Source organism: Hemitrygon akajei, chromosome 9 (assembly GCF_048418815.1).
Source record: "Hemitrygon akajei chromosome 9, sHemAka1.3, whole genome shotgun sequence".
NCBI classification, from domain to species: Eukaryota; Metazoa; Chordata; class Chondrichthyes; order Myliobatiformes; family Dasyatidae; genus Hemitrygon; species Hemitrygon akajei.
This window is the reverse complement of record NC_133132.1, coordinates 155,063,699-155,078,283: the sequence shown is the minus strand read 5'-3', so window position 1 is coordinate 155,078,283 and position 14,585 is coordinate 155,063,699. Positions and strand designations below refer to the sequence as shown.

The window sequence follows — 14,585 nt, the reverse complement described above, 5'->3', positions numbered from 1 at the left end:
CTAATATTTCATTGACTATAAAAGCATTTTGAACTCTTGAAAGGAGCCAGGGAAATGAGGTGTAATATACGTGCAAGTTGTTTATTACTGCATTGTATTTCACTGCAGTCAATTTTGTTGATGGTAGGGAACGTGCTCATGCGTATTGTTATTCTGTATGTTCTTGCTCCAACTGTTACTTGCCCTCATTTTCATAACAACAAAAATAGGATTTTCTACTTTTAGATCACTGCATTAAATAAATGGTTAACTGTACAGTTAAAATGTATATCAGTACATAGTAGAGATTTTATCAAACATCAATGACATTAACTCAACTAAGTGGACATCTCAGTATGTGTGTTATCTATAGCTCTGCCGTACTAAAAGGAAGTTGGAATTATTACAAGAGAAATATCCATTAATTTGCTTTCTGAGCAGGTAGCTCAGGAATTTATTATATTGATATAATTATAAAACAGCTATGTAAGATTAAAATGCCTTGTATGTCCTGTTACTTCTAGTAAGTTTCTCCCTCACAACATGTTCTAGATATGTGGTAGGGATACAGAGACATTTGGTGTTCTTTCTCAGTTTTTTCCCTTAAATTATTTGACATTATAAAACATTACAGAACTTAATTAATTTTACTTAAATTTAATTAACAATTGCAAAGGAATCTTATATCTCCTGTCATTTTTTGTTTGAGGATTGGCAAGATCTTTCATTGTACAATAAAACTTTGTGCCAAAAATTGAATTATCGAACGTGTTGCTTCACTAAACTAACACAGTTGTACTGCCAATCTTTTTGAACTATTTAAGCCTGATTGGAAATAGGGCATTACGCAAGTCAAATATGCTTGTTCAACAATGTACTAACTTGTGCAAATATCCAGGTTCAATCTTATTTTAATAGTTCAGTCAGAGGCTTATCTGCAATAATGCCTAAAATACAGAAATATGGATATTAAATTCAATCTAGATCTTGGGGCAGAACTTAATGAATTGTCTTTGCACTCTTATAAAGATGTAGAATGTTCTATTGAAGTTAATTGAAACAACCACTGTCTACATTAAACTACCTTATTACACTGTCCAGATTATATGGTTGTTTTGGAGGTAGTAATGATATGGTTAGAACTGCTATATAAGGCAGAAGGTCGTGGTGGAGGGAGTACATTATGATTGGAGGGTTGTGACTAGTGGTGTCCCACAAGGATCTGTTCTGGGACCTCTACTTTTTGTGATTTTTATTAATGACCTGGATGTGGGGGTAGAAGGTGGGTTGGCAAGTTTGCAGACGACACAAAGGTTGGTGGTGTTATAGATAGTGTAGAGGATTGTCGAAGATTGCAGAGAGACATTGATAGGATGCAGAAGTGGGCTGAGAAGTAGCAGATGGAGTTCAACCCCGAGAAGTGTGAGGTGGTACACTTTGGAAGGACAAACTCCAAGGCAGAGTACAAAGTAAATGGCAGGATACTTGGTAGTGTGGAGGAGCAGAGGGATCTGGGTGTACATGTCCACAGATCCCTGAAAGTTGCCTCACAGGTAGATAGGGTAGCTTTCATAAGTCGAGGGATAGAGTTTAAGAGTCGCAATGTAATGATGCAACTCTATAAAACTCTGGTTAGGCCACACTTGGAGTACTGTGTCCAGTTCTGGTCGCCTCACTATAGGAAGGATGTAGAAGTATTGGAAAGGGTACAGAGGAGATTTACCAGGATGCTGCCTGATTTAGAGAGTATGGATTATGATCAGAGATTAAGGGAGCTAGGGCTTTACTCTTTGGAAAGAAGGAGGATAAGAGGAGACATGATAGAGGTATACAAGATATTAAGAGGAATAGATAGAGTGGATAGCCAGCACCTCTTCCCCAGGGCACCACTGCTCAGGACAAGAGGACATGGCTTTAAGGTAAGTGGAGGGAAGTTCAAGGGGGATATTAGAGGAAGGTTTTTCTCTCAGAGTGGTTGGTGCGTGGAATGCACTGCCTGAGTCAGTGGTGGAGGCAGATACACTAGTGAAGTTTAAGAGACTACTAGACTGGTATATGGAGGAATTTAAGGTTGGGGGTTATATGAGAGGCAGGGTTTGAGGGTCGGCACAACATTGTGGGCCGAAGGGCCTGTAATGTGCTGTACTATTCTGTTCTATATGTATGAACAACTGTGAATATTGGGTCAAACTGTGTCATAGAGAAGTACAGCACAGAAACGGGCACTTAGGCCCTCCAAGTCTGGTCTGACCATAAACCACACAGTTCTACTCATCTGAAGTTAGTCTTATTTTTAATTCTGCCCACATTCTTATCAGTACCACCCAGAAATTACTACTCACCTATACAATGTACCTTCCTACACTAGAGAAACCAAATGCAAATAGGTGATCACTTTATACAAGAGTCTGCAGGCATGATCCTGAGTTTCCCATTGCCTCCTACCTTTAGTTCACACTGCCATTTCTGGGGCCTGACTAGGTAGATCCTCAAGCATTGTCAGAAGCTAGGGAAGACATTGCAGGGGCCCTGCAAAGGTACGGTATTTACATCATTTTAAGTGACAGGTGAGGTACTGGAAGACTGGAATGTGACACATGTCTTGCATTTATTTAGGTAAGTTCTACAGGAATAAGGCAAGGAACTCTGGTAAGCATAACATTAGTGGTGGAAATTAGAATTGTTTTATTATTGTCGCATGTACTGAAATACAGTGAAAGGTTTGTCTTGCCTACTGTTCATACAGATCAAATCATTACATGTTGCATAAGGTACAAAGTTTGTAGAATATGGTAAAATAGCAATGCAGAGTAAAGTATAACAGCTACAGAGAAAGTACAGTGCAGTTAATCAATAAAGTGCAAGATCATAAAGAAGTAGCTTATGAGATCAAGTTCATCTTATCATGTCAGGGAACCATTTAATAGTTTTATAACAACTAGGTAGAAGGTGTCCTTGAGACTGGTGATATGTGATTTCAGATTTTTGTATCTTCTACACAATTGAAGTTACTGTAGGAGATTCTGAGGGGCAGGATTGTCTACACAAACTTTAGCAAGGTCTTTAAGGGCCTACGAAGTGGGATGGTCTAGAAGATTAGATTATACACAATTTGATGTGAGCTAGCCAGTTAGGTACAACACTGATTTGGTGGATGAAGTCAAGGGTGGAAGTAGAGGGTTGTTTATTTTTTAGACTTAAGATCTTTGACTGCAGGGGTGGTGCTGGGTCTACTGTTGATTAAAATTTATATTAATGGTTTGCATGACAACATAGTTGGCATGATTAGTAAATTTGCAGGTGACAGCAAAATTGGTGGTATAGTGGACAGTAAGAAGAGTAATCTAAGATTATAGTAATTGGGAAAGTAGGCCAGAGAATGGCAGATGGACTTTAATTTGGCAAAGTGTTTTTTTGCAGTTTGGAAAGTTAAACTAGTGCAGGACTTGTATGGTAAGTGGCAGAGCCCTGGAGCATGTTGTAAGATGGAGAAATCTAAAAGATTGAATACTCGAATTGGGACATTAAGTTGCAACTAAACAAGTCATTGGTGACACCACACTTGAAGTATTGTGTACATATATAGTTGCCCAGCTATAGGAAGGATGTTGTAAAGATGAAAAGGGCGCAGAAAAGTTTCTAGAGGATGTTACTGGATCTGGAGGGCTTGAAGCGTATGAGAGGCTGGATAGATTGAGACTATTTTCCCTGGAGCATGAGAGGCTGAGGTGAGACCTTGTGGAGGTGGATGAAAATTAGATGAGCAATGGTTACAGTTACAGTTACTCTCTCCAGGGTATGGGAGAGAGGAAAGATTTAAAAAGGACCTAAGGGGCGTCATTTTCCATACGGAGATAGGCGGCTATATGTTATGAGTTGCCTGAGGAAGTTGTCGATGCAGGTACAATGACAGTGTTGAAAAATATATGAAAAGGGGGTGTTCAGAGAGATGGCCAATTGCACGCAAATGGAACTAGCTGGGGTAGAGAACTTGGCATACACTGATGGGTCTGTTATATTTCTGTGTAACTTTGACTCTGAATCTGACCTCTCTATCAGTGTCCTCCTGTACACTGTTACAATGAGTTCAAGAAGAAACACTTCATTGGGTTTTGCCTGGTTTGGTGTGAGTTTGCAGAACTCTATCACAATTTTAGATGCTCTTTTTTTCTGTATAAATCAGGAGTAGCCATTTTTGTCTTCCATCCTTAATTTTGTTGTATTATTTGACCTGCAGGGTATATCCCAGTAGGCCTTATTGTACAACATTACACAGGTTTTACAACATTAGCTGCACACAACACAGATAAAGGAACTTAACTACTGCCTAATAACCACATTATTTCACCATCAGACAAATTTCCTTTGTTCTAATCATCCCCCACCTTTCCTGCTACCAAGACGAGCTTGTTGGTCTCTTGGTTTTGATGTTGGGAACTAGACATGAAACGGTAATTGCTTCTCTTTCCATCAATGCTGCCTGATCTGCTGGGGTTTTTTTTTCAGTACTCTCTATTTTAATATATTGAATAGTTTGTGTTACTTATATTCACATTGGAAGTCTAATATCTCAAAGATTTAGGTTAAAGGCATTTGTGATTATCATTTGTGTGAAAATACTGCAAATATTTTAGGAGTATATTGCAACTCTTTCAAGGACGTGGGGCATTGTAAAGTATCTGCATCAAACACTAAATACAAATGTAGTAGTGTGTTATTTTTGATGTGTCTATTGATTTCACTTGCATAGTGAAATTAAATTGCTACATGATATTTTTATAATTGGTCAAGAACTGATGTTGCTGTAATCTCCTTTCTCTGTCCCTGGGCTATAAAAATATTAATCTCCTTTCTCTGTCCCTGGCCTGTAAAAATATATCTATGTATAAAGTATTGAGTTAGGAGAAAGATTATAAATGATTGACCTTCCATGACATTTTGAGCAGCATACAGTGGCATGCAAAAGTTTGGGCACCCCGGTCAAAATTTCTGTTACTGTGAATAGCTAAGCGAGTAAAAGATATCTGATTTCCAAAAGGCATAAAGTTAAAGATGACACATTTCTTTAATATTTTAAGCAAGATTACTTTTTTATTTCCATCTTTTACAGTTTCAAAATAACAAAAAAGCAGAAGGGCCCGAAGTAAAAGTTTGGGCACCCTGCATGGTCAGTACTTAGTAACACCCCCTTTGGCAAGTATCATAGCTTGTAATTGCTTTCTGTAGCCAGCTAAGAATCTTTCAATTCTTGTTTGGGGGATTTTCACTCATTCTTCCTTGCAAAAGGCTTCCAGTTCTGTGATATTCTTGGGCTGTCTTGCATGCACTGCTCTTTTGAGGTCTATCCAGATTTTCGATGATGTTTAGGTCGGGGGACTGCGAGGGCCACTGCAAAACCTTCAGCTTGTGCCTCTTGAGGTAGTCCATTGTGGATTTTCAGGTGTGTTTAGGATCATTATCCTGTTGTAGAAGCCATCCTCTTTTCACCTTCAGCTTTTTTTTTACAGGCGGTGTGATGTTTGCTTCCAGAATTTGCTGGTATTTAATTGAATTCATTCTTCCCTCTACCAGTGAAATGTTCCCTGTATCACTGGCTGCAACACAAGCCCAAAGCATGATCGATCCACCCCTGTGCTTAACAGTTGGAGAGGTGTTCTTTTCATGAAATTCTGCACCCTTTTTTCTCCAACCATACCTTTGCTCATTGTGGCCAAAAATTCTATTTTAACTTCATCAGTCCACAGGACTTGTTTCCACAATACATCAGGCTTGTTTAGATGTTCCTTTGCAAACTTCTGACGCTGAATTTTGTGATGAGGACGCAGGAAAGGTTTTCTTCTGATGTTTCTTCTGTGAAGGTCATATTTGTGCAGGTGTCGCTGCACAGTAGAACAGTGCACCACCACTCCAGAGTCTGCTAAATCTTCCTGAAGGCCTTCTGCAGTCAAACAGGGGTTTTGATTTGCCTTTCTAGCAATCCTACGAGCAGTTCTCTCGGGAAAATTTTCTTGGTCTTCCAGACCTCAACTTGACCTCCACCGTTCCTGTTAACTGCCATTTCTTAAGTACATTACGAACTAAGGAAACGGCTACCTGAAAACGCTTTGCTATCTTCTTATAGCCTTCTCTTGCTTTGTGGACATCATTTATTTTAATTTTCAGAGTGCTAGGCAGCTGCTTAGAGGAGCCCATGGCTGCTGATTGTTGGGAGAAGGTTTGAGGAGTCAGGGTATTTATAAAGCTTTGAAATTTGCATCACCTGGCCTTTCCTAACAATGACTGTGAACAAGCCATAGCCCTAACAAGCTAATTAAGGTCTGAGACCTTGGTAAAAGTTATCTGAGAGCTCAAATCTCTTGGGGTACCCAAACATTTGCCTGGTGCTCCTTTCCTTTTTTCCCCCACTCTAAAATTGTACAAAACAAAAATAATACACTAATCTTGCTTAAAATGTTGAAAAGAATGTTTTATCTTTAACTTTATGACTTTTGGAGATCAGTTCATCTTCTACTCACTTAACTATTCACAGTAACAGAAATTTTGACCAGGGGTGCCCAAACTTTTGCATGCCACTGTATGTGCCAAAACTAACTTAGCAGCAGCTTAGTTGAGTACGTGCTTGAAATCAGACCAACATTGCAGTTTTATCAAGGTTCTGTGGTATTCTGAACATTGGCAGACAACTTTGATTAATAAGCAACTTCTAATAGGCTCGTAAAATGTGAATGTACTGGCAATGGTTCAGAAGTTATCTAAGTGGTTCAACCAGTGAAGCCACATTGTGGACTTTGTTGAATGTACTTTGCTGTGACTGTGTTAAAATTGCAGTAGCTTCTCTATATTCATTTGAACTCCAGAAAATGGGCCTTGGTTATAGTGTTAGAGAGTAAGTACCATCTTTTTCTCTTGTTAAAATTAACTCTATCAAAAAAGTGTTCGTTCTATATATTTAATGCTTGTATTTTATTTAATTTTCTATTGATTGAAAAGATTGTTAAGGGATTGGATATGTTTGTATTGATAAAATCAATAATCACATTGCCAATAATTGCTATGAAATGCAGCACCTAAAACACTTCTGTTGCAGATAACTGTCTTCCATTGATAACTTTTCCACTTTGCTTTTTTTTAATGTTGGTATAGAGGGGACTCTTCTTATGGCTATTTAAGGCGGCTTTGGTGTCAGTTCATTACAAACGAGAAAATCTACAGATGCTGGAAATCCAAGCAGCACACACAAAATGCTGGAGGAACTCAGCAGGCCAGGCAGCATCTATAGAAAAGAGTATAGTCAATGTTTCAGGATGAGACCCTCCCTCTCCCCCCTTCTTCTACTAACATTCTGGCATCTCACCTCTTTTCACCTGCCTACCACTTCCTCCTGGTCCCCTTCCTCCTTCCCTTTCTCCTACGGTACTCTCTCAGATTCCTAGTTCTCCAGCCCTTTGCCTTTCTCACCCACCTGGCTTTACCTATCACCTTCTAGCTATCCTCCTTCCCCTCCCCACGCCTTTACATTCTGGCTTTTCCCCCTTTTCAGTTCTAAAGAAGAGAGTCTTCCCAAACTGTTGACTGTACTCTTTTCCATAGATGCTGCCTGGCCTGCTGAGTTCCTCCAGTATTTTGTGTGTGTCAGTTCATTAAGTGTCTGATACTTAACAGCAAACTGGCACAATTGAATTTAATTCTGACTGTTCACAATATTTCAATGTTCTTTAGATGAAAAAGCATACTTTTTAAAAAAACAGATATTGCTAAATTTGAATTATTAGCACTTTCACTCTGTTGGTGTGTTTCTGTCACTTATTTGAATGCCTTAGAGAAAGAGTATTTGAGCAACCTCGGATCTTTTTTCTCCTTTTTCCTCCTATCTGTGATGTACCAGCAGGATGTGATCCTTTTCCCCTCTGTAGTCTATTTTAGAAAATGTTAAACATAAAGGCAGTAGTAAATACCTTAATGCCACATTATGAGCAAATGGATCCCAAGGTACTGAAATAGGTGACATCGTGGAATACAGGAACTTTTACTGAGGAGCTGACAGCTTAGTCTTGGAATGGGTTAATATCCTCCTCCATAAATTTACTTCCAAAACTGAAATTCTCCTCCTATGATCTGCAGCAAGGTTTATTGAAAGGGATGAAAGTTCTGAACTACTAATGGACACTTGAATGCTCTGGCTAATAATGTGTTAATTAAATGTAGTAGGAAGAGTGGCGTGGAATGTTGACTTGGAAAATACTGATTCAGAATTTGGCCAGCACGTTATTTGACTACGGAATTGCATTAAAAATGCAGTGACGTTGCTCAATATCAAGACTTCAGGGTAGTTGAAACATAGGTTAAATGATTTTAGTTCAGAAAGCCATTGGCAAGTAAAAAATACTAAATCATGATTGAATTTCAAAAGCAAATGGAGTCTTGATTATAAACCTGTCTTTGTGACTCATTTGAACATTTTGAAACTGTTCAGCAGTTAGGTTGTGGATTGTGTGCGCCACTGGAAAAGCATTTTGTGACATTTGTATTGTCTATACTGGATTTGAACCTGTAAGTGTGTTTGGGTTTAGTGATGGGTGGATGGAGGGAGGGCTGGCTATTGTTACGTTGGGAATGAGATTGTCAGTGAAGTGGTCTACAGAAGCTCTTTCTAAGTGAGGTTCCATCTTGCAGAAGGTCTGACAGTTGTAGGTCTTTCTGCTAGACAGCTCACTTGGGAATGATTTTTTTTGTGTGGGGAGAGGATGGGATAAACCCTGGGGAGATAAAGGGATGTGTAAGTGATGAAGGGTTGTTTATACTTGGCCATGACACAAATGTTCTGTCTCACATTCTGCAGTTAAGACACTTGAGTCATAGTTTCAACCCTTCCCACCGGTTTGCATTAAATGGAGTACAACTGACTGACTGTTAAATTGCAAAAAATTGCCTCATTATTACAATTAAATGAACCATCCTTTCTGCATGAACTGGTTGGCTGTCTACCCATGTTAAAATGAAAAATAGGGTGGATTTTCTCAGATGACTTTAGCATGTTAACCTCTGACACAATTTTGAGCAAGCATTCATGTTCATTGACTTTCATAAATTAATTTATACAGTGTCAGGATATACAAAGGATATTTCTGAATATGTTTCAAAAGTCTCATCTTTTTCAGCTCGTGCATGAAAAGGTGGCAGCATATTACAGCTGTAGTTAATGATTTTATTATGTTAGTCCTGCTATCCCATATAATCTTCAACTCTGCTCACATAGTTCAGTGATGTCTTTTCTTATTATTACCTTTTCCAGATTTAGCATCTTTTGTGAAGTAAGTTGCAAGCTAGTCTCCTTGCCAAATTTTTGTGACGATTCACCTCATGGCTGTTGTTAGTATTAATTTCCCCCACATCTCTTGGTAGCTTTGTGCAGACTTCATTATCTCTTTAAGTTCTTCTGGGTCTTTAGAATAATGCTGTAACGAAACAAAGTTATTTTCTTGTCCTCCAACATGTTGTTGTGAATTCTTCTTGAGATTTATCAGTTAGTATTTGTGCTCCATTATTCAGCAAAGTACTTTGTGCAGCACCCTCAAATAGCAAATGGCAAAGAATGGAGAGATGTATAATCATAATATCACGACACAGTATTTGCAGTAATCATTAGAGAAAAAGGGCCTAGAAAATGAAAGAAAAGTACCGGTAGTAGATGAAGCTATCAATGTTTGCTTGATTTTTAACTGCCTCATTTGAAGGCAATAATTGCTAGTTCAGGTCAGGGCATCCACTTTCTATCAGTGAATAAATAAAAATGGACAAAAAGCTAGCCCTGGCAATGCAAAAATACTAAGCAAGATAGTAACACATTATTTAAGCATGAAAGAGAAAAGGAAAATTCAGCCAGTATAAGAGGGGAGTGTACATGTTGTACCAGTGATCATACCAATAGCTTCATCAGTTTTCGCTTAACTTGGGTTCTAATTAGAATAATTCTAAATTGGCTGAAACCACAAACAAGCAATTTACTGCAAGTTTGGTTCAAATCTGGAGGAAGCACTGAAATAGAGATCTGAAATCTCTCTGTTGTCTCTATGACACACACGTCAGCAAAAAGGACGTCTTTTAAATAACGTGATTGGCAGAATGGCGGACGGAGAAGAAAAAAAGTAAAGTATTTTGCCTAGAAAGGATGAGTTTTTAAAATTGTTGCATTTAAGGGTTAAAAATATAGCAGCTACACAAATTTTTACACAAAGTTTTAATAATGTGGAATTGAAAACGTGACAGTGACCGAAAACCCATCTGGCTCACTAAAATCCTTCAGGAAAGGAAATCTTGCTGTCCTTACTTGATTTTAAAGTGACTACAGAACTCTAGAATCCATGTCACCAAAGTTTAAGAGCAATTGAAGATTGACGGTAACTACTGGCCTCAGTAGCTGTTGAGATACCAAAAATGAGCACAAATAGTTGTGTATAAAGTCCAAGTACAAAAATATTGTCCCATTTTACTGTAAATTAATTACCACAACAGCAATTTCAGACTTCCAGTAGCATGCACATTCATTATAATGGTAGCATATTGGTGTCAGTTCCAAACTTTATACAAAAATTGAAATTAAATATATTATTTGTATATATTATTTAAGATAAAAATAAATTTATTTTTATTCATGAGAATCACCTTGTGAAGAAGAAAAATTTTACGACATGAGTAAGGTTCTGTGTATCTTAATTGTGCAGGGGATTTTCTCCCTTTACAGTGTAATACATGGAAGGGAGGCAATAACAAAAATTGAAACTTTTCTGCATTCAGCTTGGAAGGGAAACCGAAGTATTGAAATAAGAATGCAACTGGTATCTAATTTAAGACGTGCTGTCAAAACAGTAAACAGAATTGAGCATGCATGGTCCAGGCAACCTGTATTAACAGTTCATACTAACGTCGGGCTGCATGTTGAAATTTAAATACTGGTAGTTTTGTTAACTTTTACCTTTAATATTCAAATTGCATGATAGATAACTATTCATGCTGAAATGTGGTGTTTCTATTTTTGTGAAAATTACTTAGAATTTTATTTCCAGTGCTAAACTTTGCACTCTAATTGAGGCTCTGACTGCTTCACAGGATAGATCTAAATGTGCATGTGGGTGTAGCCAGCGTTGCAATTCATTTGCGTCAAAACATTACTAATTTTATTGTTTTCAGCTTCTCAAGGGTTTTTTCTGTTTTATTGTAAAAATATAACTAAAAAGCATTTAAAATCAATAGTATACATTTTTGTTGTAACCTTCATTAAAAGATTCTTCTTCATTCCACCCCTCTTCCTGTTTTATTCTGCTATCCAGGGTAGATCATCTGTATGCATTCTTTGTTCAGTGGTCACCTGAAGTATATGGGAAAGATGCTAAAGACCAAGGATTTGTGGTGGTGGAAAAGGATGAATTGGAAGTGATAGACAATTTCTTCAGTGACCCAGTTCCTAAAAGTTGGGAGGTAAGTTATGTTAGTTACTTTTAACACTCGTGCATCCAAGTATTGGAAGTTTTATTTGTTAATGTATGGTAAATACATTTGGAAATATGAGCAAATCTTGAGGACTTAAGATTAGATCCAGGTTATCCAACTTTGAATTAATTTGAAACTGTAGAATAAACGAATATTAGAAATGGGAGCAGGGGTTGGAAGTCTAAGCCTTCAAGCGTGTTCAACCATTTATTAAGGTCAAGACTGATCTTGTAGTTCACATCCACATATCTCGTGATTTCCTTGATTCCCAGAAATCTATTTAGTATCTGTTTTGAATAAACATAACATCTTTCCTTTCAAGTGCTTTTGGGATGAAGAGCTCCAAAGACTCACCACCCTCTGAGTGAAGAAATTTCTCATACTTTCAGTTTTCAATGGTTTAGTATTCATTCTGAAACTGACCACTGGTGTTTGATTCCCAGGTCCGAGGAAAATATCCCTCCTGCATCTAGCCTGTTCAAATCTTGAGTGATTCTGTTTGTTCTGCTGAGATCTCCTCTCATTCACTGATAGCCTAAGAATCCAATCCCAGTCTACTCAATCTCTCCTCAAATGGCAAATCAGCCATCCACAGAACCAAAGATTTGCTCTGTTCCCTTTGTGGCATTTATATCCTTTCTTAAGTAAGGATAAACTGTACCCTGTACTCCAAGTGTGGTCTCATTAATGGACTGTACAATTGCATTAAAACTTCCATATTCCTGTATTTAAAGTCTCTCAAAATAAAGGCTAAGCTATCACTTTCCTTGTGGTTTAGCTACTTGTTGACCTTTAATGATCTGGATGCAAATCATACTCCGAAGTTACTGATAGTAGCCTCTAGCCTTTCATTCACATTTCTGTGTGGTTAAGATGCCGATTACAGAAAACAGAGAGGAGATGGAACTTCCCTTAAGCTGTAATTAAGCACTTTTAGAGGTAAATGGGCAATCTCATAATATGAAGCAGGGTGGAATGATCTAAATTAGCAGTTAATATTACAACAAAGTATATGTGCTTGATAGGAAAAGAAAAGTTTGATGAAAGTTAAATCAAGCTTGTGGGGGACATCCAAAAAGGGAGAACAGTTTTAAAACAAACCTAAGTCTGTTCTCATGTTATCATATTAGGCTTCTGCACTGACTTCTGCTGTTCCAAATAGTTATATTTAGCAAGTTCAGATCTGCTAAGTCTTTGTCCTTTAATGGATGTAATTTCTAGTTCTGTGTAACTCTCTGGAGAAAATTGTTGAAATTTCGCATTTAATAGTCACTGCCATTTTAATTGGATAAATTATTTAGTCACAGAATTTTGTTTTCAAAAAGTAGCTACAATAAATGATATTCAGATGTTAGAATCTTGAACTAATGGCAATTGATGCATTTGAAAAAACATTAATAAAATGTTTGAAATTTAGGTGAGATAGAAATTGTGTATAACGAATGATATAAGATGCTCAAAGGAAGTGGAGAAGAGGGAGAATGGTTTTATATGATACATACACCTTTCTATAGTTATATTAGGGAGTATTCTGGAGTTCTGTGAATATAGTAGATATTAATTCAAACAAGAACCAGACTTCAGTTCTTAGTGTAAATGTACTTAAGTTCATAAAAGGAGAAACCTCTTACACTTGCAATTAGCCTTCAGTTTTTTCTGTGTGACAAACAGTAAATTGAAGTTTAAAAAGTCCAGGCTGCTCCATAGGTGAAGAGATGGCAAATGTAAGAGCCAATCATTAGGTCAATGGGATTGTGTGAATTGAGTGCAAATTGGCTGACCAGGCAGATGTCGCAACTTAGCATGTCAAACATGGTCATAGTTCAAAAATTAAAAGTAAATTTTATTATCAAAGTACCTATATGTAACCATAAAACCACGAGATTCATTTTCCTGTGGGCATACTCAGCAAATCTACAGAATAGTAACTATAACAGGATCAATGAAAGATCAACCAGAGCACAGTAGACAACAGAGTGTGCAAATGCAAATATAAATAAATAGCAATAAATAAAGAGAATTGAGATAATGAGATAGAGTCCTTAATGTGAGATCATTGGTTGTGGGAAACATCTCAATGATGGGGCAAGTGAGTGTAGTTATTCCCTTTTATTCAATAGCCTGCTGGTTGAGGGGGAGTACTTGACTTTGAACCTGGTGGTGCAGGTCATGAGACTCTTCTACCCTTTACCTAATGGTAGCCGTGAGAATAGAGTATGGCCTGGGTAGTGGGGATCTTTGATGACAGCATTTCATGCGGATGTGCTCAAAGGTTGGGAGGACTTAACCTGTTACACGTTGGGCCGAATTCATTGCCTTTTGTAGAATTTTCCATTCAAAGGCATTGCTGTTTCAAAATCAGGCTATGATACAGCCAGTCAATACACTTTCCATTACACAACTAGAGAAGTTTGTCAAAATTTTAGATGTCAGGCCGGATCTCCGCTGACTCCTAAGGAAGTAGAGGCACTGTTGCGCTTTCTTCACAATTGCACTTATGTACTTCGTCCAGGTCAGATCCTCTGAAATAGTGACACCCAAGAATTTAAAATTGCGAACTCTTTCTACCTCATCCTCTGATGAGGACTGGCTCATGGACCTCTGGTTTCCCTCTCCTTAAGTCTACAATCAGTCTTGCTGACATGGGAATGAGAAGTTGTTGTTATGACACCACTCAGCCAAAATTTCAGTCTTCCTCCTGTATGCTGATTCATCACCACCTTGGATTTGGCCCACATCAGCAAACAGATATAGGCAATCAATGGCTTTTGAGTACTTACCATATTTCCGTACTCAGACAGCTCCGGCAATATTAATTTTGGGTGTCCGGCTCTCTGTCGTCAAGAAGTTTAGAATATTCGTGCTAATTCATTTTTTCTAAAGACATTTGGACCTTCAGAGGTGTCTTATCAGTTATGATGTGCTTCCACTACATATCTCAAAGGAACCATTTGTCAACCCAAACTACTTAAGTAAACAATGTCTTTGTAACTATTGAAAATGTGTTGAATTGCTTACTGGCACCTTTGATCTTAGGGGTATATACCTTTGGGTTTGTGAGTCTTCACCGAGAGTGTCTCCAGAATAATGTCTACTTGTTATGCGAAATAAAGACTTCT

The 14,585-nt window shown here is 37.8% G+C and overlaps 1 protein-coding gene across 5 annotated transcripts in view; it reads left to right on the top strand.

Annotated features, from left to right (window-relative positions):
* The window catches only part of LOC140733677 (nuclear receptor coactivator 7-like), a 140,443-nt gene that overhangs the window by 106,500 nt on the left and 19,358 nt on the right, over positions 1–14,585 (top strand). For 3 of the 5 annotated variants that reach the window (XM_073057352.1, XM_073057351.1, XM_073057350.1), the window contains one exon: positions 11,307–11,454. In XM_073057352.1, the coding sequence (XP_072913453.1) occupies positions 11,307–11,454 (148 nt within the window). Of the gene's footprint in view, positions 1–4,388; positions 4,431–6,733; positions 6,866–11,306; positions 11,455–14,585 lie in introns of those variants that run through there. The other 2 variants (XM_073057355.1, XM_073057354.1) reach the window with 2 other exon arrangements.